This window comes from Phalacrocorax carbo, chromosome 18 (assembly GCF_963921805.1).
Source record: "Phalacrocorax carbo chromosome 18, bPhaCar2.1, whole genome shotgun sequence".
Taxonomy (NCBI): Eukaryota; Metazoa; Chordata; class Aves; order Suliformes; family Phalacrocoracidae; genus Phalacrocorax; species Phalacrocorax carbo.
The window spans coordinates 2438378-2463404 of NC_087530.1; the positions used below are offsets into that span (position 1 = coordinate 2438378).

General features: G+C 41.6%; 1 protein-coding gene across 6 annotated transcripts in view; it reads left to right on the forward strand.

Moving 5' to 3' along the window:
* The first annotated feature begins 3336 nt into the window (after nt 1-3336).
* TTLL11 (tubulin tyrosine ligase like 11) overlaps nt 3337-25027 on the forward strand; it is a 53828-nt gene continuing 32137 nt past the window's right edge. For 3 of the 6 annotated variants that reach the window (XM_064469175.1, XM_064469176.1, XM_064469177.1), the window contains exons 1-6: nt 3337-3782; nt 10702-10798; nt 12601-12734; nt 20610-21185; nt 21772-21867; nt 22387-22505. In XM_064469175.1, the coding sequence (XP_064325245.1) occupies nt 3435-3782; nt 10702-10798; nt 12601-12734; nt 20610-21185; nt 21772-21867; nt 22387-22505 (1370 nt within the window). In that variant the 5' untranslated portion in view covers nt 3337-3434. Of the gene's footprint in view, nt 3783-10701; nt 10799-12597; nt 12735-13356; nt 16322-16483; nt 16597-20609; nt 21186-21771; nt 21868-22386; nt 22506-25027 lie in introns of those variants that run through there. The other 3 variants (XM_064469181.1, XM_064469179.1, XM_064469178.1) reach the window with 3 other exon arrangements.

The following is a 25027-nucleotide window of genomic DNA, read 5'->3' on the forward strand; positions in this document are numbered from 1 at the left end:
TATTTATTAAACTCATAAGCTTGGTGTGTTCACATGTCTAACTCATGAATTCTGTATACCACGAGTTGGCAGTCCAGTTCACCCTCAGTATGAATTGCTTGGATCAGCACGTTAGCACAATGTGAAACCCATACTGTTCAGTTTACTGGCTGTGAAAGTGTAATTCTTAGAATTAGGTTTTCAGTGAGAATATTCTTGGAAATACACAGAGAGTACCTGCTAGCACCGTTCAGGGAGACAGGACGATTGCAGGAGTGATACTCCGGTATGTTACCCATCAGTGGTGGCATCGACAGAGCTGCTTTATCAGCAGACTCATCCTTGGATCTGACCGTTACCTATGCACATCATGGGAAGGCACGTATTTGCACACGCAAACATCAGGTTAACCATGTCATAGTATAATGACCCAGTAAGTTACAATTTAGGGTAAATGAAAGTGAAGTTGTTGGCCTAAGAGATGAGTAAAATAGCGTACAATCAAACAGTGTCCTTTCCCACTCCCATTCCCATAAAATTAGACTAGCACCTCTGTTACATTAGATATCTGAATGTAACTAATAAAAGTACAGGGAAATTACATTACGAGTCAGATCGGGACTCTAACAAGGCCAAAATACTGTGAGGTTTGAAATGAAATCTCTGTTGAAGGTATGTGATACTGTGCCGATAACTCTACATGTATGCCAATACTCTGCCAAACTCCCTCCCGTGCGGGAGAGCACACTTTGTTCTGTCCTGCCTAGAAATACTATCACCGCTGTGACACTGGCAGATGAGTCAGAAAAAAATTGGTATTTTTCCCAGCACAGTCTAACAGATGTACAGTTCGTCTAGACAGAATACACATTCTTGTTCACTTGTTATCACAAGACAGTAACAATTTGTTCTTATAAACTCCTTCTGAGCAAGGGGCTCAGGAAATAAGCTTGTGTTTAAGAGTACACGGTGACTTTAAATTGCCCCTCTCTTCATAGGAGACAGATGATCTGAAGTTTCATGTGTTTTCTGTCCTGCTGCTAGATCCAGCTTGCAGTATTCAGCAGGATACACTCTCCTCCTGCATTACCTTGCTACCCTATTACTACTCAACCTATACTTTACTCCCCTACCTTGCAGTACCTGAATACCATGTACAGCCTGACTTCATGCTGCACACTACAGACCATCTCTATTTATCTCAACATGAAATGAAGGTTTTATCCATACAATACAGAGCAAACCAGGTATCTGATGTATTACAGTTTCTTTGGTAGAGGAACAACTAGTACATTATTAGCCTGTAAGAAATACAGATAGATAATAATTAGATATAAATATATTTCTCCTTTGCCATAATTTTGTTTGGTATTTCCCATGCTCCAAAGCCTCTTAATGCTTTGGCCCATCTTAACTATTTCCCTGGCTTTCCTTCAGCACTGCTGACATTGGTGAGGCTAAATCTCTAATATATGTTAAAAAAAAACGTTCATCCACGGGCCTGGCAGTAAAATAAGAGACAGTCAGAGTCAGGTCATCATTTAAAATCACACTCCAGTTGGCAGACACCATCATCTGGTGGTGGTTGGTGAGACAACCAGGATGTGCCCTTCGGTGCTGGACACGGAAGAGACACCACCTGGACAGATCAGCCTTGCTGAAGTTACAGGCCCCTCTGAGCTCCTGCAGACACAGGGAAATGCTCCCAAGTTTTTAATTAAGAATTGACACAGCTATAAAAAAAAATAGACATTGTCTAATAGCAACCTGAGAGCAACCAATAACAAACTACGTGACCTCAGCCTTCCTGGTCAATTCACACTGTAAGACACAACACTAATTCTTTAATTACTTTGTTGCCTGCAAAGGTAAAGGCAGAAGATGGGTGATGCACTGAAAAAATATGGGTAGCGTTAGGATTGCAAGCGAAGCTCTAGTTTGCTGTTGAAATAAGACAGTATCTTGGTGATTAAACTTTCTTAATAAACTACTGCTGACGTGTGGAAAAGGGTCCCAACGTAGGGAACTGCAGTTACTGGTACGTTGTGTCTCCTGTCTTTGTGTCTGTAAAATACCAGGGAGCATGTGACATGAGAATGAGAGATTAATCCAGATGTTCCTAAAGCCTGATCTAGCAGGGTGAAAGATACATTCATATCTCCTCCTGCTCTGAGGAGTTCCACACTCAGGAGCTTAGTCTCAACTCAACCTTTTTATTTTAACTCGCAGCTAACTGTAAGTCCCAACTTTTTTGCTGCATTTATTTAAATTTTCCTTTCATTTAAATGATTTTTTTCTGATGTCCTGTTTCGGTCCTGCTCCGTATCAGGAGCACGACGACTTCAGTGACGGCTCCTTCACACAGGATCCTGATTCTTGCCCTTTTCCCTCGCAGCCGGTATTTGGCAGGGTGCAGCGCCACCGCCTGCCCGCGCTGCCGCTGCGGCCCTGCGCTTTCTGAACTCCCCAGAGCTGTTTTTGCTACCGTTCAGACAACGGCCGGCTCACTCACAGGTTCTCAATTTCACTGCCTCTTACCTAATATCGTGAGGGTTTCATAGGACTGCTGGTAAGACTATTTATTCCGTTACTGGCATTGTAAAAATGGTTTTCCTATTTTCTTGCTGTGCGTTTGACTCAGTCTATTTCTGTGTTTAAAATCCAGAGACTGAAGCGACTCTAGCAGCACGATATTCAGCTGACACTCTGCAACACTAAGCGGACCATGTAAACACACGTCTTAGGAGACGTTTCCAGTACATCTTCGGCCCTTCAGTCAGCGCACCCCACGCTCCCGCCTCGGAGCGAGAGGCCCAGTGCTGCTCTGCCAGCCGCACGCCCCAGCATGGGCTTTCCAGGGTACTTTTGATTAAAAACAATTCAAGAAAATACAGAAACTAATCAAACCACAAAGTGGGCGTTAGTCCAGGACAGCAAGTTGGTCATTACTGGACGAGGCTGAGGAAACTCAAGAGCTGAGCCGCGGTGTCGGCCTGAGGCAGAGAGGCGGGGTCTCGGAGCCCCCGCCTCACGTGAAAATCACTCCACCACGCAGTAAAGAATGGATTTAATTTCCAAGCCACTTGGGCTGGGTTTTCGGTAGCAAAGGCAGCGGCTGCCAGAGCCGGCCACATCCACAGGGCCGGCCTGAGGCAGTGACTGCCGCGGCAGGGCGACCACCACCCACGGGAGCAGTTTCCCGCCCGCCGCCGCCGCCCACTTCCAAGATGGCCGCGCTGCCCCGCGCCGTTACGAAATGGCCTCCCCGGAAGAGGCCGGCGGCTCTGCCCGCTCCCAAAATGGCCGAGGCGGCTACAGCACGTCATTACCGGTGGGGCGGAGCGAGCGGGACTCGCCGCCGGACGGCGATTGGGCCCTGGCGGGGCCCGTCCGCCGCTCCGCTCTCATGGCAACGGGCGGGGGCGGCGGCGGCCGGGCCGAGGCAGCGCTGCGGGATGGAGCCGGCCGGGGCCCCGCCGCAGCCCTGCGCCCCGGCCCGGGAGGCGGAGGAGCCCCCGGGGTCCCCGGCCCTCCCCGTGGAGGAGCCGCAGGCCCGTCAGCCCGCCGAGGCGCCGCCGGAGGAAGGGGCGCCGCCCGGCCGGGAGCGGTGCCGCCGCGGTGCCGGCCCGCAGGGCCCGGGCGGGCGGGCGGTGCGGGACAGGGGGCGGCGGGCCCCGGGCCGGCGCGGGGGGGAGGAGGGGGGCCGCACCGGCCGGCGACCCCGCGTCACGGTCGACAGCTCCAAGGCCAAGACCTCACTGGAGGCGCTGAAGATCAGCCTGCGGCAGCTGCGCTGGAGGGAGGTGAGCGCCCGCCCGGCCCCCGGGAGGCTCCTGGGGCTCTGCCCGCTGCCGCCTTCCCCTCCCGGCCCCGGCAGCCCCCGGCTCGGCGGCGGCCCCGGCTCCGGCCTTCCCCCTCGCTCCGCCGGCGGTGCTGGGGAAGCCCCCCCTCCTTTGCCTTGAGGTCTGCCTCTGGCAAAGCGTTTTCTCCCTCCTCCTCCTCCTCCTTCTGCCTCCCTGAACCGGCGCCACGGCAGGCTCCGGCAGCCGGGGGCCCATCCCGGCGGGTGTCGTCTCGGCGCTGGGGTTATTCCTAATGAGAATATGCAGTCTGGAGGCTGATCTGATCCATGATGAAGACTGCCCTCGCCAGTTATGCAAGCCAAAATAGGGGTAATCGGATATTACACTTCAAAGTTTAAACTGATCACTGGAAAGGGCAAGAAAGAAACCTACCCCTATGTAGAAACGTTTGGCGTGTTGTGTCAATTGGCATTTCTTTCACCCTTCCCTCATCATACGGGTATGTGAAATAAGGCTCATGACAGTGGAGAGAAAAAAGTATGACCTAGTAGATCAGCCGTCTGATCCGACGGCAAAGCCTCTGCATCACAGATTATCTTGAAGGCGTGTCAAAGAGCATTATGTGTGAATTAAATAATATTAGACCACCTGATAAAGCATGCGTTACAGGCTTTAGCCTTCTAAGTTATTGTACGTAGAGAAGATATGTTGGTTTTTTTTTTTTCCCCCCTTCACAGCTTGAGTCATATGTTTTCTCTGTGCTCTGTGAGGAGTTCAGTGTCGGCCTCTATGAGGACCTGGGGTCAAGGCAACATGGGAGCTGGCACAAAACTGATGCTTTGGAACTCCTGATTTAAATCCTGAGGAGATTTCTAATATGTATCTTATTATAGATGCTAAATTGTTCTTGAATTGTAAAGATTTTTCGTTCCGTAATAACTTTATAAATTACTTTATAGAAGTTGAGATGGCGTCTAGGAGATTTTCGAGGAACTTCTGTAAGAAAAAGAGTACTTGTGTAATCCAGTTGGAAGAGGGAAGCTGGAGGGGCCATAAAGTTGAAGGATAAAACCTGAGGATGAACTGTTTCTCTGTGTGTGGAGCTGGGGTGCTGCAGCGTGGTCTATGGCACCTGCCACGCTTCACAAAGCTGTCATTGGGGTACCCGCTCACAAGACACTAATATATTTGTGCACCTGATGCTTTTTATTTAACAAATTTTTACAGACTTGGGGAGGAAAGTATATTCTGTGTTGTTCCTAACCTCAGAGTTAAACACCACAGATTTATTTTCTGGAGGATTGAGTGGCAGTAAATATTACCTCTGTTTATTCATAATGTCCTAAATGCCTAATATTGTGAAGATATATATGCTTGTTGCCAGGAAGAGTGATGCCTTCTCATTCTCATAATAAAGTCCTCATAAAACTTTATTTCAAGATATTTTTTATTTAAATCCAGTGGGAGAATTAAAAAATCTCATTGCACAAAATCTCCAGGTCTCAACTCCTGCTCCTAGGGCAAAATAGTAATGAAATACCAGGGGTGTGAAATTAACACCTCTTACGCTTACTTTTTTACCCCTCTGCACCTGTGGAGTGTCTGTCAGCAGCCTTGCTCTGTGTTTTGCTCGGTGACATACAGAGCAAGGGGGAATTCACACTTTATTTCTTGGCTCTTATGGCTGTTTTATGTTCGGAGTGCTGGTGCCATTCCAGTGAGTGTTTCTGAATTACTGATTTAAGTTAGCCTCACAGAGTATGTTGGTAATGAGCCATACTTACTCGTTCATTTTGCCTTTTCTGTTGCCTGAGCTTTTACTCTTTCGCATATCTTATCCCCTGGATTCTCCACGCTTGCTGTTCTGGCCTGCAAATTGGCTTGTTTCACATGCTCTTATTCCTCTCTTCAATATCTGCACTGCCGCATCAGCGTTCTCCTTCCTGCTCTCCCACAGCAGCAATTGCTTTTGGCTTTGCTTTATCTTTCTTTGTTTACTGTCTCCCTCAATCACCTTTCTCCTCCATCCATTAGTTTTGTCAATATTTTCCATTTTGTCTGTTGCTTCCCCTTCTAGGCACTTCATACTCTTAATAAAGAGGAGACCAAATATGGAATTTTGTGCAATTTGGCTGTACCATCTAGTGGCTAGTAATGAATTCCTTGTAAGCAAGTCACTGTAATGTATTTCCATAAATCTTTCAAATTATATTATAATATAAGATGTTAATATGTATGAATGTAACATTATCTTCCGTTAAGAAAGTATTTTCTCTTATCAATGTATGTGTGTCAGGTCAGGTATTTTTGGGTTTGGTGTCCGCCCCCCCCCCCCCCCCCCCCCCCCAAGGTGGAGTTAATGAAAGGGGAACCAATATTAGCTATGAGACTTAACTAGTACTTTTTACATTGGGGGTGAATAAGAAAGTGAGAGTCTTCTAGGATGGGAGCAAGACAAACTGTTGATTTCAAGCTAGCAGACTTCAGTAGACACAGGGAATCAGTAGGCAAGATCTTGGCTAGATTTGAAGAGAAAAATAAACAACATTGAGAAGAGAAATCCAAGGGAAATTATTTTATTAAAGTTGCATGTAATTCTGAAAGCTCTTCCTTCCAAGTGTTTAGAAAAATAGCACTAAAGTATCTGTTCAAACAACCAGCACTGATGGCCGAAGAGCCTTGGAAATAGTTTCACTGTTACAGCAGGACCAGCAGAGGGAACACGTATGTTGTTTCTTGTAGGATCCATAAAAACAATGGGGAAAAGACCGTGGAAGTAGTAATGAAATACATATATTTTAAATAGTGATGTTTCAGGGGCTGGTATTCTATTGTCATCCCGTGTATACTACTTTTGAAGGTGATTGCACCTTGGGCTTTGATTTAGTATATTTGATCCTCCTTTTCCCTCACTACTACTTTTATGTTTGTTGTTTTTTTTTCCCATTGCTGCTTTTGTTTTGTTTCTGTTCTTCTCTGTTTGCTGCTGGATGTGTTCTCTTGAATATTTTGTTGGACAGGAGACACTATATTAGGCTTTATTGGTAACTTTATCTAATGGATAGCATTATTGCAGTGTCATACAGGCTTTAGGTTTGGTTTTTGGTTTAAGTTGTACTTCTGAAATCTCCTTGCTGTAGTTACTGAAACAAAGCTCTTCCAGCAAGTCAGGGTAATAATCTATTATGGCAATGTGCTCCCTGATGGTTTGTAGAAGTAAGACATAATGCACTGTGTGATTACAGAGTTGTCCGCATGGTAGTAGTTGATTTTAGTGATTTAACATATGGTAAATGCCACTGTAAGACAAAAAAAACCCAAACAAACTAACAAAAACCCCTCTAAACATGGCTAATGTTGGTGCACAGTTTATCCTGTGGCACTGATACATGAGGAAGAGGTGAAAGAGTTCGAGAGAGAGCAGAGCAATTTGCCTATTGAGAGTCTGTTATCAGAAGAGAAAGACAAAAAAACACCCTCCTTTTTTTTCAGCTGTGGGAATTTTGAGGAAATTAAATTATCAGCCATGACAGCCCTGTCTGGGGGTAACACACAGGGTGGACCTTTTAAAAAGCATTGCAGAATTTTAATGCGCGTGCCACTGAAGCAATTAGTCCAATCTAGCGATGGGAGTATCTGATCTAGTGTGTCATATTCTTTAAACGAACATGATATGCCAAATGAAATAATGGGCACAAATTGAGCTTGCATCCTGAGTTTATTCATCACTTAATAAATTATTTCTTCGCCTAGCTTTCAATTACCAGGAAAATGGAAGAAGCAGATGTCTCAGGCATCAAATATCCCAGCATTAAGCGTTTCATTTGTCTCGCTGCTCAGTGGCTGCATGGAGGCGTAAAAATAGTTTGAAATTTTACGCTGGGAAAAGCTGACTAGAAGACAAGAGTCATTTAACTTGTCATTAAACATGATGGAACAGACTGATGTGACCCGTGAGACAATTTAAATTATTGGCTTCCAATCAAAAGGTAGAAATGACCTGTCAGACCAATTTGACTGTGATTGATTATTAATCGTGTCAAAGTTGTGAAAACAACTCTGTTCCCTTTGTGGCTCCTGGGGTTTTTTGTTCTGACAAATGCCCCCCAGCTCTGGGTAAGAGAGATTTTAAATACATTTTTTCGAAGAGTTAGTGAATTGATTGCAACCTGGAAGTTGTTTGCAGCGACTGATCCTGGGAGCAGACGCTCGGGTTTTCTGGGCAGGATGGGCACGGCAGCGAGGATGTCTCCAGGCACGCGTACGAGCCCCGTCCCCCCACGGCTGTGAGCACCTTGGTTTGGCATCACTTAGCACAGACCTGAGGCTATTCCAGCTGAGACCAGGTAGCCATAGACAAGTTCTGATGAGAACAGAGGACTGCTTCAAGCATCCACCTTTCTTTTTAGCTAGTCCCCTGCACCAGGAGCTGGGGAGGTGGCGGAAAGGCCTCTTCTACAAGATTAATTTATATCTGCTTGACACTGCCAGAGGGAGCCAAATAGTTGAACTCGTTTGTTCCTTTCCAAACACTATTCTCATGTAAAACTGTAGTCCAGACAGTAAAGAATCCTTCCCAGCTCATTCAGGAGGTGAGTTTGATCCTGTTGTTGGATTTATCCAAATAATCTTGATTTGTCAGGGGTAGGGACGTTGTGGTGCTGTCGGAATCGCTAATGCAGTGCTTCCGTTTTCCAGTCCAGAGGTGTTCGCTCTTCATCTGCTGTGAAATGCTTTCTGTGCAGTGTTTGTAAAGTGCTTTGATATCCTCTGTAGATGAAAGGTGTTATATAAATGCAAATGTCATTCCTTTCATTCCGATTTCATTTAATAAAGAAATAAATGGTTCAGGTTTTAGTGGGAAGGACGCTCTGAGACCTAACACTGCATCTGTATTCTGGATATACCTATGGAGAGAGGTTAAGGCCACTGATTGTCTTTCAGAGCCTAACAGGATTAATTTTCACTTGTACAAAAACAGATTTTGCAGGCTGAATAATAATGAAATAAGCGAAGGATCCACTGGCTCTGTTAAATTTGGTATCTCGTCCCTGTGAGTAAGGGAGCAGAGAAAGGACGCATTGCTCAATTAGCATTTTAAATTCATTTTTCAAGGCTATTTACTGAGGAAACTGAAATTTTAATTAAAGTAGCAAATAAAGCAATTCACGCAAAAGCTTTGAGATTCCTTTTTCTGTCACATTGAAAAAAAAATTCCAGTGTTTAAAGAACTGTTTTACGGCAAGAAAAAATAAATTTGGAGTAAAGAACAAGTAGTTTCTGCAAAATACTGCAGTTTTTTCAATAAGTGGTGCTGAAGTTGTTGGGTGATGATGGTGGTAGGTATTTAATGCAAACGTGTCCTAAAAATGCTGTGTACAGAAATACAGCATGTTCATTTGAGAAAGATGTAGCCTAATAATAGAAGAGATTCTTGTGAATGTATTTCATGAGGTATTTAAAAGGCATCTACGTGGAGCTGCAGATAAAATGGCTTTTTGGATTGATGGATGGGACTGTGTCTAAGAGAACAAGTGTGGAAGAGTACCTTTTTTACACAAAACTAATTATTTATTGTTATTATAACATGGGTTACAAATGTTTGATTTCTAACAGTAATGTTTTCATTTTGGATTGTTGACAGTGCTAATTCTTGGGGCTTTTGTTCTTACTGCTGCTGGGTTGTTTTTTAAACCACTTTGCTACTGTTAGAAACTTCCGATCAGTAATTGGCAGCGCTGTTTCAGAGCTCTTCAGGCTGCTTAAAAAAAGGTTGATCTTTTTGATAATAGAAAACAAACTATACGGTGTTCCAATTCATAGTGAAATCTTGTGTGAGTGGGACAAGAAGCTCTTAAGTCGTTGGAATACTTAATGTTGTTGCAATAATTGCCTTAGTCCTTACTAGTTGAAATATATATGCTCAAGGAACGATTAATTAAATTGTAAGCTTTTATTTTAATTAGAGGCTATTAGTACCAGAAAGGTATTGATACTGTGTACATTGGTACGTATAACTGAATATATAAAAATGAATAATATAGTTTTTTAACTTAAATATCTTTCTTTGAATATCCATTTTAAATTTATTGCAGCTTGGACACCAACGTAAGTCAGCTTACTGAGAAAGTGCTTTGCAGTTACAACTTACTGTTAATATACAACAGTATTACTGACTACATATATTGCCTGAAATAAAGTTCTAGGGAGCAGAAATGTAGTGCTCGGGCTAGACCAGCGGGGAGCACGTGGATGTGCGGGGCCGCCGTGGGTCCGGGTGGAATCTGGGGAAGGGATTTGTGTTACCAAGCTGCAGGGGGGGAGCACAAATACAAGCGATGAGACTCTCGGCATTAAATGGTGATCTTTTTAAGAATAGGAGTTGATTTAGTAACTACCAGTAATGACAATTCCTCCGTGACCTCTAGCGCTTCTGTCCCTCGATGGTTGCTTATCATCCCTTACACTGGGGAAGGAAGAAAACCCGACCCAAAACGTCATCGGAGATTGTTTACTTCCCAGCTGTAGCACTTGCTGTTGCTGTGCCTTCATGTGCTGGAATTAAGTGCTGCTTAATGAAATTTTATTCCCTGTAATAGTATTTTAAATTACAAATGAATCATGCCTTAATTGTGGTTGATAACAAACTGGGTTTGTTTCTCAGTTCAGATCACGCCTCTCAGCCATTTGTTCTTAGTTTCTAGAAACCTTTCACGGCTTGTTCACATCTTGAACTTTCTGGAGTCTTGAACGGATCAGAATAGTCTTGGTTTTGTAACCAAAATATAGAGCATGTTTTCTTTGACAGTCGGAAGACTGTTCTCGAATGGTTTATGCTTAATATGATCACTTAGAAAAGTAAGGAGTGAACGGGTGTTGCCAGTTTGCTTCAAAACTTGTCCCCTCTCTCTTTTTCCAGTTCCCTTTCGGCAGACGCTTGCCGTGCGATATCTATTGGCATGGGGTATCATTTCATGATAATGATATATTCTCAGGTCAAGTCAACAAGTTTCCAGGTACCTTACTTCTGTTTCTACTTTAAACAAATGCTTTATAAACATGATTATTTTAACTGTTCCTGTGTTTTACTGTTTTTCAGTGTGAATGATCAGCTTAATCAGCTGAGAGTATTTTTAGCCTATTATTGGTTTTGGTAGGGGATTTCTGCTTGGGGGTAAGAATAGCAGAATAGGTGTTGTGAACAATTTCTGAGCAGAAATTTGTTTTGGAGAGCAAGTGTGTTTGGTGCAAAGAATACTTCATGTGTATGAATTCAGGAAAATAAGAGTGTTAGGCTATAATTTAAGTGAAGTATGCAATTGTTGTCTGTTACCTAGCATTGATAACAGTGCCATATCTTTGGATTTGGTTTTGATTCGAAGTGGAAAGAATCTGCTTTGTTTTGTACTCTGGCCTGTCTCAAGGAGAAGCTGGAAGCGGAGTTCCTCAAATGGATTTTTTAATATTGAAGAGTTCATGTCAGCCCTCATCTTATGATGACTCTCCTACTATTTTAAGCTCCCTTTTTTCTTGTTTAATCCCTGTTGAGATCTCTCTAAATAAGAGCTAAGAGCTTAGGTATTGACTTATCTAAGCCCTTCACTTCAGATTTATTGCTGCTGTTAGTATGCTGTGAGAGTAAGAACCCTCAGCTATCAAACTTTATGCTTTATTTACCCTGACTTTCTTCTGTCCGTGGGAAGTTCACACTCGAGTATCGGATGGTGTAGTTTCCTGGTGGTTTAAATCTGTCTCAGATGAATGTTACCCTCTCTGTATTCTGGTTTCCGCATCATAAGCGAGTGGCCTGCACAGTAGTCAAAACCAGAGTCCTTCAAAACTAGACCTGATTTCCAGGAATATTGCCCTAACTTGATGCTGGGTTTTACTAAATTCTTTCTTTTGAAGAGATCTTGATGGTTTTCTTTGTTACTTGTGAGAGATTCAAAGAATTTGAAAGGGTCAATCCTCAGAAAGACTTAGAAACTTTTCCATAAAAATAGCTTTTTAGTCACGTTCCCAATGGAAATAGGACTTCAGCAAATACGCGTGGTTCTCTGTCACTTTATATCCTCCTCGTACCTTTGGAACCTTCTGGCCAACATAAACCGCACTCGACAGGGGTTTGCAGTCAGTCTACTGAGTCCCTGTAGGTTTTGGGGAAATTTGCTGACCATGTGGGAAAGAAGCCCACAGATGATGTTCTCACTGAGAAAGAAGCTGTAGCACGAACCTTATAAGGTGTAATATCTGAAAGCACGTAAACAACATGAGAGTAACCCTGAATGCTCCGACCTTGGGAAGAGCTCCTAGGGGAGCTCACGCGGATCTGGACAGGGCATGAACCAAGCACGAGGTTCAAAGCTGCAGGAAAGCAGCTAAGTTTGGCTGCTCACAAAATAACCTTTCTGATGTGGTTTCTTAAATGAATGCAAAGTAAACACAAAGCAGTTGATTATATTGAAATGACCTTTTTACCTATTCCTGGAACGATAGCAGGCTAGGGCATAATTTTGGATTATGGCAAAGATAGTAGTTACTATTTGACGAAAGCTTTCCCTCTGTTATTCTGAGCTGTATTTTTGATAATTAATTATTTTCTAATATGACACAGTAATACATACGATATGAGATATGGCAGGGGAATGCTACAAATATTTTGTCAGATTTTAAATTTTAAAAGGTTTTCAGCTTTATTGAAAGCAACGACTGCGAGTGCCTTACCAGTAGGGTGAGTAATGATACAAGAATTTACTTTTAGGATGAGACTTCAGTGCATATTTTTCATCGCTTTAGACACCGTCTGTTCTTTTCCCAGGCATGACGGAGATGGTACGTAAAATTACACTGAGTCGGGCAGTGCGAACAATGCAAGATCTATTTCCTCTTGAGTATAACTTCTATCCTCGATCCTGGATTCTGCCAGAAGAATTTCCCCTCTTTGTGGCTGAGGTAGATTACTTTTACTATCAGAATAGTATAACTTGTTGGATATTGTTGCCATGCCATTCTTTAGTTTTTCATACCTACCGGATTATTTAACGTCACACTGGGGTGCTGTGGATGACATCATTTGCAGTTTCCCTGAGATCAGCCATAGTCTGGATGAACTGCTCTTGTTTGTTACATTCTAGAATAAACTTAAAACCAATTATGCTTCTCTGCAATGCCAGAAGAGGTGTCTGAAAATTAAACACGGTAGAACCACAAGCCCTTTTCCTGCATATTCTGCTGAGGGCTGGGGAAGCTCCAGTACAGTCTGGGTGTGGTACTTCGCCAGATCCTTTGTCCTGAAGTCTTTTTAGTCCATCCAGCCTGTTCTATCCAAATCCTGCAAAAGAGCGTTTTGTACTGTGTGTTGTTAACTGTACTGGCATCTTCCTGAATATTTGTTTGTTTGGATCTCTTGTCAGACTGTTGCTTTGTTTAAATACTCAGAATGTATTAAAATGCCATTCTTTTTCAGCTTGTTTGGAAAAAAAAGTGATGCTGTGTGTTGGTGTTTGGCTCTGTTATTACAAATATTTTTTTAAATATTGTATGTGTTTGTTTTAACCCTGCCTGACTCGCCCAGTGCGTTCTTGTATTCTACAGTATCCTCTGCTTGGAAAAGTGAGAGAAAAAGGTATGGACTTTAATAGACTTCTGTACTCTGTGTTACTTTTAAGATAATTACCATATCCACAATCCGATTAAATCCATGAACATCTTTTAATATATACTCTTCAAGTGTGCTGGGCCACGGCCATGGCACTGCTAGCAACAGTAAAAATGAATAAAATTCCAACAGTACTTCAGCCTTATTGCTTTAGATGTAAGACTGATTTGTAAAAGGAGCGTAAATTATCCAGCCAGGTTAGCAATGACAGGTAGATAACGGCAAATAACGGGAAGTAAACTTTCCAAGTGGTGCGCTGGGGTTCTAGCGATGACTCCTTGGGGAATGGTGCCTGTCTCGGTTGCAAAGCACCGATTAACTGAGCAGCGTGTAGCGATGTGGTGGGTACATCAGGTTAAATGCAGAGACCTGCACGCTGTCAGCAGGTGGCACTGCAAATAAATACTTTTCTCTGGTTGAACGGTTACTGGAGTGAAAATGATTCGGTTTTTGTTCCAAGAATAACAGATGTCCAGTAACACACTCCTAGGAGTTTCCTTTGCATATGTTCTTCCATCTGTGTTTGAGAAAAGCATAGTTTTTGTTATCAAACATTATATTTTATGTTGTAAGAGTTTATGTTCTACTTAAGACAAGTTTGTAATGTAACCCTCCCAAAACAAGAAAAAATACAAAATGAAAAATTCCAAATCCACTGTGAACCATAAATGGTTCAGAACAGTCTTCACTTGCAGTTTCATGAGTTCTCAGTAGGAGCTCTCCAGTCTCTTCTGTTGTTTGTTTGTTCATAGGTGGTTTTGTTTGCTTTACAACCAAGGGACCCTAATGCTGTCGGAAATGTCAACTCTCAGACTGAATTTTCAGCTTATTGTCAAGCAAGTACGATACAGCATTGGTGGTGCCTGCATGTTAGCCATACCCCTATAGGAACTGGCATACGCTTGAATACGTGAATGCCATGTGCGCATTTACCTGAGCAAAAGAAGATTTAGCCCTCTCTGATACTTCTGGAAGTAAAGCTGTATGGTCATGGGCTGCAGCTACTGAGCGTGCAGCCCTAGATGTGTCATGCTGAAATGCTTGTTGCTATTCTTTCGCTGCTAGTAGTGTTCACGTCCTTTAGGGCATAGTTAATTACGAAAAGTCACAAATTCTGAGTCAGTGTAGGTATAGGTTAGACAGGAGAAGATTGTTTGGTGCTGTTTGTAGTATAGGATTTTGTTGCAAAGGACTGGGCTGAGAAATGAACACCTATGAGATTTTATGCCTGAAATAGAAATGACTACAGAAAGAAGAAACTCCGTGAGAATTTCAAGCTCGCTGCCTTCTCCTGAAGCGCTACAATATTTCAGTAACAATTTCTCTCTCAAATATTCTTACCGTGCCTCACTTATAGATGTAATTATGAACTTTTAGTATACGTTTGTATCAATAACTAAATCAAATGCTGTTACCTTTTCTCACTTTACCCCATCCCTAAATCCAGGTAGAAAGCACTGCAGCTTATCTAATATTAATTAGCCAGTAATTGGCGGGAGAGCTGTGCTCCTAAGTTTGTTGGGAATGACCTTTATATTGGGAAATATCAACAAAATGGTAGTTCCCTTAGTGTCATTTGTATTAAACTGAAATGGTGATAGGTATTTTTAACAAGGGCTTAAAAGTTAATTTTACGAAGTAAATATATATTTACCTATTTTCAACATTCACCTATTTTTTTGCCTTCTAAAACATTCTGTATTAATGTGTCACCGTAACAGAAGATGGTAAGGAAATATCTCAGGTGCTACAGTAATCACCCCTTCACTAACGGAGAAGAATCTGTTGGAATGTGTGTGATAAGAACTTATTTCTGATAGGAAAATTCCAATTTCTGAAAAACAACTAGCTTGGGACTCAAACCAGAGCCTTGATTGCTCTCATACTCTTTTTGTTGTCTGTGAGGATGATGAATAGGCCTAGTATGTTTATTTTTTAATAAGATTTAATTTGGACAGTTTAATTTCCATCACAGCATATATTTTTGGTGGTTTAATCAGATTTTCAGCTTTTGGATACCTCTTCGGCATGGACATGAATATTCTAGTCTTTGTGCTGTCAAGTCTTTTAGCCCATTATATGTGTTTTTTTCAGAACGCTATATTCATTCAGCCTGTGTTTCCTCATGAAAGGGAAACCCACAACTGAATCAGATTTTCATACCAGTAGACATCCTAGTCTCCTCTTGCTGTTGACCGTAAATGGTTAACATGTTTTTAAAGATAATATCCTTCTGTCAGGCTAAGTACACAGAAATATCTCATATGAACTAACTTCCTTACGTGACTGACTTTTCTAAGTCTGGACAAGCCTCCTTGTAATGAGAATTTGAAAGCTGTAGTTGAGGGGGTTGTGGAGAATTTGAAGATAACTGTCAGGAATTTCCTTGAAGATCAAGAAACCATCTGCTTTCTTCAAGACAGTCAAGCTGCTGAAAAACAGGCTGACTCTGGATTACTGTTCCCCCTTTCCCCACCGTTGTGTCTTCATCTGCCATGTGTAAGTTTTGATGGACTAGAAGGCCTGAATAATATCCAGGCCTTCTGGTCCATCAGAAAATGGACTAGCAAGTGATGGAGAAAATTATTTCCTTTCCAGCTAAATGGAAGGAGTTAAGTGGGAGATCTATGAGGCCAGTGATTGTTGAAAGGCAGGCCTTCAAAAGCAGGTTGCTGCTGCATCTTTAACAATAGTCCCCAGAAAGCATTATCTTTTTTGAAAAGGTGCTGCTGTAGCAGAGCAGAAGGAGCCTGAGGCGTGAACAACAGACATGGGAACGGGAGGCAGATTGCCCCGGCTGGTTTCACAGAGGTTCTTTATTACTTTCTGCCCCAGTAGATCATGACTGGCGCTTCGTACGTGCAACTGCAGTCATAGTAAGGTATGTTTAGTTGTGGAGGGATATCTTTCTGGGATGCTGACTTAACCTGTGAACTGGGGAGAATCCCCTAATATGCAAAGTAATGTCACGTCAGGGGAAGATTATTCTGTAGTTGTCAAACGGCTAGGGCATAAATCCTGCTTTCCTTCTTTGCACATCTAGGTCTGCTGATCTACTTGGACCTATGTATTAATGCACCGTTTATGTAAACCTGATCTCCACTGTGGCGTTTTATCCGTCAAAGTGACCTATTTTGAAGAAGGATCTTTCACTGAGTGAGTTTGACACTTGTCCACGAGAAAAATCCTAGTCTAAATAATTAGTCTTGCGTTTGTGCGTTAGTTAGTAGGAAGGCTGTTAGCAGTGTGATTCTCAGTGAAAGAAATAACTGGATGGGATGGAGCCAGAAGTCCTTCAGGCCTTGGGAACATCACTGCTAGCAGAGCTGCCCCTCTCGTGTGGGTCAGCAGCCTAATGTAGTTGCAGCAGAGGGTGCTGTCCAAAACTCACGATGATCTGACTGACGAGTGCTCAGCCTCTTCCTGTGTGCTGACTTTTTTATTCTGCAGTGCCAGGGCTGATGGAGGCAATTGATTGTTTTTTCTTTGCTAGCTTGTATCCTCAGGCTTCTTAAAGTCAATCTCCAGTTGTTGCTGGCGAGCTGCAGGCCTGTGTAAAACCAGATCACAGACTTCCTTCAGCATGTGTCTGTCTGAATGGAGAGAATGGCAGCTGCAGGTCTGGTGCCATAAAACATGTGAATGCAAGAAACGAGTGGTCTGTACTGTGCCATCCCTCTCTTTTGAAAAGAAGAGATTTTAAGTGCTTTATTCTTCTGAATCCCATGAGTAGCTGATAAACGTGTTAGCTTGCATTCTGCATTTTCTTTAGCTGCGTTGTTTGTTAGGGCTCCCTGTGCCAGTGCTGTTAGCAGTTTCATGAGCTACGGTCCTTCAGCATCTATTCACTGAAACCTGGATTTTACAGTTGCATTTTGATAAATTACGGTTTGTGCTCTAAGAATTTATTTCCTTCTAAATATCTGTGAATGCAGTGCTATTCTATTTACACCAGTAGGGACTTTATCTACAGGCAGAGAACAGTGATAGAGCTGGAGGAGCTACAGAGGCTTCCTCACTAGGGTCCTGTTGCTTTACCATGAACTTAAAGGGCTGCCTGAGAGGATAATGCGGCAGTTCATTTTCCACTGCTTGCTCAATCCTTGACCTCCAAACCAGTTGCCAAGTAATACCGCTTCCCTTGGGTTTTCTTCTTGTTCTTGGTATGTGCGGGTTGGGTCTCTACATTCACATTCCACTTGCCAAACAGCTTCCGATAGCGGTGAGCGCCGCTGGTGCTGATGGGATTTGGAGACGTGGCACATGGGTCTTCGGTCAGCCCATACTTCAGGTGGCTGCTTTTTCCTCCTATGCTTCTGAACACTGAGACACATTAACTCACTGGCTTAAACATGCATTTATTCTTTCCTTGCTACATGTTGTAAAACATGCCGTATATTATGAATAGTTTTTAAAATTCATCTAAGATAACTCTCAATCCTTCCTGACTTCATTTCTTTCTCAATTTTACTTCTGACGCATCCAAATCTCTGCAGTCCTTACTTTTGCTATACAAGTAGTAGATAAAATAAAATTTATTTAGGCAGTGGGAAATATGCACATAACATGAAGGGTCTGATGTTCAGCAGATGTGTCAGGCCCTTACGGTGACCTAGTTAATGTCTTCCTGATTTTTTTCACCCTCAAATAAAATGCATTGAAGCTTGCAAAGTTTAGGTTTGCTTCTTGGGAATGTAAGCTTTGTAGGCAATTTAGATGGTGTAATTCTTCTTTTAACTGTTGTAAAAAGGTTCCTTAATTATATTGGGGTTTTTTTGAGAGCATTTTGAGTAAATATATGCTGTTTACAAAAGTGCAGATTTGAATCCAGCGGTTAGTTATTGGTGCCATGTTTAATTCTGACTCACTGTATCCAGTTGGGAGTGATATCAGCCTCCAAACACTCCCTGCTACATCAGTGTATCAGTTTAATGCGTTCAAAGTTCAAATGCGTTCAAAATAACCTTATTATTATAATCATGTTTTGGACTGCAAACTATTAACAATCTGTTTCAGGTAGGATTATCTAATTTTCTCATAGATGAAATAACTGATTCGTTAGGAAAGAAAACTCCAAATATGTTTACTGTTGCTTCCAAGAAGATAGTTTCTATAAAAGGCTGTGGTCTGTTAGTGCCAAGTCCTATTTAGGCCCCAGAAATGAAACTGCTGGTGTCAGTATGTAGAAATGGCAGTTGGACTGAACAAAAAGTTCAGATTCAACTGTCTTTTGAATTTGAGACATTTGGATCTAGATCTGAGTTTTAGATCTTTTCTCTTTTTATTCTTCTCACCTGCGGTGTGAGGAGGCAGACACCTCTCCGTAACCCTATAATTTACTTCTGTGTTTCATCTTACCAAGGCCACATTTGGGGTTCTGTAGGACAGTGAGGTTGTGACAAACCATAGCTGTTTCCCCATCACTGTTATCGCACTTTCTATTTGTGGTAAACCATTTCCCTCATACGCCCCAAGAAGCTAGGGCACGGTGTGCAGAACCCCTCAGGTACGGGTATAATGGCTTGTACTGTACTCATGGATATATACAAAGCGGCAGGAGAACTGGATACATGAGTATCGAGGTCCACACTGCTGTAAACAATACAGAAATAGGTCATATAGTCCTCCAGCAATGTTCTTAGAAGGTATTAAAGTTGACTTTAACAGAGATCTTTTATGGCAAGGCACTACAAGCAATGGAAAGAAATTGATACTGAAAGGTACTGCTTTGCTAACCTTCCCTTTTTTTCTTCTACTTTCTCCTTTTCTTGCTGTTTCTATGTCTTGATGATCTTTATACACATGTTCAGAGTGTTAGTAGGTGTCAACATTTCTTACCTTCTGTTTCCTTCCTAGTAGGGGCATCTCCCATCACCCCAAACGTAGTAAATTCAATTGCCAATGTGTTTCTTTTGGAAAAAATGTTTTCCGGAATGAATCTATTAATTTAAGTTGTTAGCAGTAAAGAGTATTTGACATAATTTAAAAAAAAAAACCTGCAAACTGGAAGCATTTCTCTGTGAAAGTGAAACATATCTCGTGTAGTGACTCTTCTAAGTTTTTGCGTATTAAAATGCATTATAAAGTGTAGATGTTGGCGTTGGCTGTCGGCGAGGACGTGCACTAGAGCGCACTGTGTTTCACACTGAACCAGCACAGCCATGGTGAACATCTGACGACAGATTGAACATGTGCACTAGCTTGAGGAAACGGCAGGCCAGGCATGGAGTGCTTTGTAGATTCATCCAAAGGTTTTCATTTGGTACTAGACATCTCCCATTCTCCACCAACTTTCCTCCCTTTGATTTCACACTAGGTACATCCAAAGAAAGCATCTGAATTGTCACGTTCTCTGAACGGATCTTCCTAATACAAACCAAAGCCACTGAGATGAGTTGTCGAAATCATGATAGAATGGTTTTTTATCTTGCACTGGATAGAAAGGTAGTAATCGCAGGCCAGGCCCGAGGGGAATTCTGGTGTAATTTAGAAAACCCTTCATTTTGGGGAATGGTGGTAGGTAACAACTGAGGCGTAAACTCTCTGCTTTGTTGAGTAAATTTGTGGTATTTTCTTAATATCTGTACATGGCTCAATATTCCTTAGTTTTACGAACACTGGGAATCTGATTGTGAAAAACATTCAGTGGTGGAAAAAGGTATTATCAGTGCCAAATTTTTACTTTCTTTCCTTCTGGTACTGTTTGTCTGCATTCATACCTCAATAAATACAGTGCCTTTCCTTAGGTTAATGATTATCTTTGTCAGTAGTTGTTCAAAGTGCAGCATGAAAGTTTAACTTTGCAGTTTCATATACATTAGTGACTAATAAAATGGATCTTACGAGATACACAGCAGTTCATTCTGTAAATGGGTACATAACATTAAAAAGAAGTTCCTGAAATAATTTATACAATGGCTTGTTAAATAAAATGACCTTTGATCTGTACTAGTAATTCCCTACTCACACCTTTTTGTTTGTCTCTGTGCTTGTCAGCACTGTTTACCTTCTGTCTTTTTTGCACGGTGTTTACTAATATAGTGATGTGATCATGTTATTTTTGTTTATTTTTGTTTGTTTTTGTTTATGAATGCAGTTTGTTGGCTTTCATAGTATCAACCCTTCCTTCCCCCAATTAGTGTCTTTCAGCGTAATCCCTTTCCTTCTAGGTTCGGATGATGAAAGACAGCGATCCATCCTGGAAGCCCACTTTTATTGTAAAACCTGATGGAGGGTGCCAGGGGGATGGAATCTACCTCATTAAAGACCCAAGTGACATCAGACTGACAGGAAGCGTACAGAGCCGGCTGGCTGTGGTCCAGGAATATATTTGCAAACCACTGCTTGTCGACAAACTGAAATTTGATATTCGTCTTTATGTCTTACTGAAATCTTTAGAACCCTTAGAGATTTATATAGCCAAAGATGGACTTTCTAGATTTTGTACAGAGCCCTATCAAGAACCCACTCTAAAAAATTTGCACCAGGTTTTTATGCACTTAACCAACTATTCACTAAACATCCATAGTGGGAATTTCATCCATTCTGACAGCGTAAACACTGGCAGCAAGAGGACTTTTTCAAGCATTCTGTGCAGACTGTCTTCCAGAGGAGCTGATGTCAAAAAGCTGTGGTCAGATATAATTGCACTGGTGATTAAAACAATTATTGCACTGACACCAGAACTGAAAGTTTACTATCAGTCTGACATACCAGCAGGAAAGCCTGGGCCAACTTGCTTCCAGGTAGGTTGGAACTTCTGCCAGGTATGCAGTTGTTCCTATGCATGGATTAATCTTGTGGCTGTTTAATTCCTTTTCTGAAAGCTTTCTGGAGTTCTGTTGCGGATCACTGGCTGGATGTAGTGCATCCACTGAACAGCACCGCGTGGGTTCGGAGCTTGGGTTCTCCTTGCCCAAGTTTTACCTTACAAATCTGGCTCCTGTTACTACTAGGCATAAACATATATGGAGAATTTCAAATGGCTATCAGTAGCAGTATTCACTCCAGTTTCCATTTTCTAGATGTTTTAACTATGGAGCTTCGCAGCTTCCTAACACAGCTGTTACGATGGCAATTTTAAGACGCGCTTGCCATCGGTGTCCATGTTGACAGATGCAGTATTTAGAGGTCGGGGTAGCATGAAAGTAGCCGTTAGTATCAAAGACATGGTATCAGTAATTATTCAGCAATATAACATATTTCTCAGTCACTTCTCCTTTGTCCTTCAAATGCTTCTTTCTCCTGAGTGTTGATGTTTGGATGACTGTTGCGTTCTCTAGAAGAACACTGTGAGTAGAATGGAAGTAACGCATTGCTTGTTATGCACAGATTCTAGGGTTTGACATTCTCCTGATGAAAAACTTGAAGCCCATGTTACTAGAAGTAAATGCAAACCCCAGCATGAGAATAGAACATGAGCAAGAGGTAAGACTGAACAAGATAGTGATATTGGAATGAAATTGTTTACATTTGGTTTTCTGGGCTTTTTCCTTCTTTGAAAGATGAAAGCTGTCTGCTAATATGAAATCTCCAAGGTTCTCTGTAATTTTCTGTTTTGAAATCACTGCTAATAGTATACACTGGAAATATCACATACTGGAATTGTGAAAGCTCTCCATCATCTTTGTCATAAATACATTTACTCATCGTCCCCTGCAGTTGACTTAATTGTGTTTAGGGGATTGCTAATAATTTTTTCATGTTTATATACATAATATAAATTATAACACTGGCAACAATCTTTTTTAAATATTTCAATTTACTAGAGTAACTTGCCAAATATTGTTGTAATATCATTCTGAAAATGTTAAGGTATTTGTGTGTTAAGAAGTATTTTGTAATCTGTTACCGTGTATTTAAAACATAGAACATGCATGAAGCTTGAGCAAATGTGGAATAAATAATCCTTAGTGCTGGGTAATTGTTTCCCTCTGTAATTTAAAGCTTTCTCCTGGAGTATTTGAAAATGTCCCAAGCCCTGTTGATGAAGAAGTGAAAGTAGCTGTTATTAGAGATACTCTTCGTCTAGTGGACCCTCAGAAGAAAAAGAGAAAAGATGTCCAGTAAGTGTGTTGACTTGCCTTTTTTTTTTCCATTAGCGCCTTGCAATAATTACAAAAGTGATTTTTCCCCCCTCCCCCAATTATGTTAGTTTATCCAGGACCATGAGTTCCTGCTGTGTGACTCTTTTTACATCTACAATGTTAGCCCTTTCAAAAAAGCTTGCAGGATATTAATTGGTGGCATGGTACAGAAAGAGTACTTGGATTTGTGGATGTGCCAGGGGAAGGTCAGGGAGAAAAAAATCAGTTCGTTATATTTTCTGTTCTAGTAGCAGCACGTCGACCAAATGGCATTCCTACAGCTCGGCGCTGACCGCTTCACGTGCTCCTTCCCTATAGGAACGCAGACGTGTGGAGGGAGCCATGCAAGTGCTCTAGCTCAGGGAACTGAAAAGGTCCACAAATGGGTAGTAAATCAGGCTTTATCAGTTCCCCTGAAGTATCTTACCTTTGATTCAGAACTGATGCAGACAATTTAGTAACTCGGGTTTATTTATTTGTACTTTTACTTGAGGCCTCTTTTTTTTATTCCAAATAGTCATGAGATGTAAATTTGTGTATTAATTAGCTTGAAAGTCACAAATTACTCAATGAATTGCGCCACTGGAGCTGAAAAATGTGACTATTGTATTTAGAAATGGCTTCCTTGATCTGTGACAATAAACATCGTTAAATCTATGATCTGGAAGCACGAGGAACCGCCTGAAGCACTGTGCACATAAATACTTGTGGTGGGATCATGCTGAGAGAAATAATTTCTTCATTTTTGATGAAACACCTTGTTTTAAGCAGTTCCTTGAACACATGAAAGGGAGATTTTTTTTTTCTTGTCCCTAGAAATTCTTGCTTATAGGCCTGCCTCCCCACTACAACACTGGGTTTGTTCTTCTCATGGCACTTAGTGACAAGCTTAAATATGTTATTCAAGTTCTATAATGATTTCAAGGGGCAAACTTGCTGTCCTTTTGTAGACAGAGTCCTGTGAGCAAGACGTGACTGATAATACAAGTTCTGTATAATTGTCATATTATCCTAAGATCAAACTGTTCTTTCAGGGCAGTGCCACGCATGGCGGTTGCTGTGGTCAGTATACGGGATGTCTTGCAAAGCAATCTGAACTGTGTGTTGTCTGTACTTGACTTCCACGATTAAGATTGCATTAGTACACGGAGCTGAAAAAAGATCATTTTTTAAGCTGTAATTGCATAGTCACGTCTTTTTATTTTTATGCTGAAGATGATGTCAGGCATTCATTAACTACATATTAGATATGGAAAAAGGCAAATGATGATTACAAATAAATTCCTGGAGAATGCCAGTGTATGTGGAACAGTCATTCAACTGAGGATTCTCCTCTGATACATTTAGAGTACTAGATAATTTATAACAGGATTAGTTGGTGATGAGATAAACAGTTGGCTCTTCACAGCAAGAATTTGTCAGTGACACAGCTCTTTTTTAGGATAATCTGGTTAACGGAGCATCTTGTTGATGAATATTTACGTGTCTTCACCATAAGCCAATCCTATTTCTTGCTGCAAAGGGCAATATTCTGATAACTTCTTGTGTGGATATGCAGGAGCTCACGTGTGACAAGTGCCCCCTGTTCAGCTGAGATTTACCCCTTCTGCTTCCCAGTAGCTTTTATTGCACTGCGGATGGTGCACAGGACTTCTTGAGAGAGACATGATCTTACTGTGAGCTTCAAGTAAAGCACCCCATTCTGATCACCTATGGAGATTTACACCAAAGTAAAAGCATTTGAGAGAGGAGCTGAGCACCAGTTGCTTTTGCCTCATTTTCACTAGCAAAGGTTTTGTAGTGCTTTCGCTTTGTGTTCTGCCTCTCGCTCGTTTTGGTGCATTTCAACCAACTCTGGTGTGTGCTCCCACATTCCCTCTTCAAACACTCCTACCAGTAACTGCAGAGCAATGGCATCGTTACTCTCTTTGCAGGACAAAGATAACAACTAAATAATTGACTGGAGATAGAAAGCTGGACAGTAGTTTACCTATCCATTGTAATACTTCTGCTAGTCTAATTGCGCCTGGCAGCAGCGAAAGCAAAATTTGGCCTGTTAATAGAAAAAAAATCTGAAAGAATTCCTGTTCTGACAGCTAACCAGCAGCAAACATTGTAGAATCTAGTTCTGATGCTAATTAAGTAACGGACATTAATCTAAATAAAGTTTTAAAGATATATGATGCCAATTTTGAACACGCGGGGGAAATACTGAGAAGTCTAAGCTGCATCTTGGGTAAATATTCTGCTGTGGAGATGAATTTGATTTCCCTCTAATTATCTCCCAGATTAAAATAAATGAAGCATCTAAATGAAAGTGAGTTTTAGAAGTCATCCTGAAATACTTCATTATCAGGAAAGATTAATAGCTCAGAAATTTTTTTAGTTTATTTTTTTCCTCTTTATAGAGTTTTGGGTTTTTTTCCTCCTTCCTTTCATGTGATATAATATTGAAAAAAAAAAAACCAGTGAAGTTGAATAAGATCAGTTTATCATGCCAT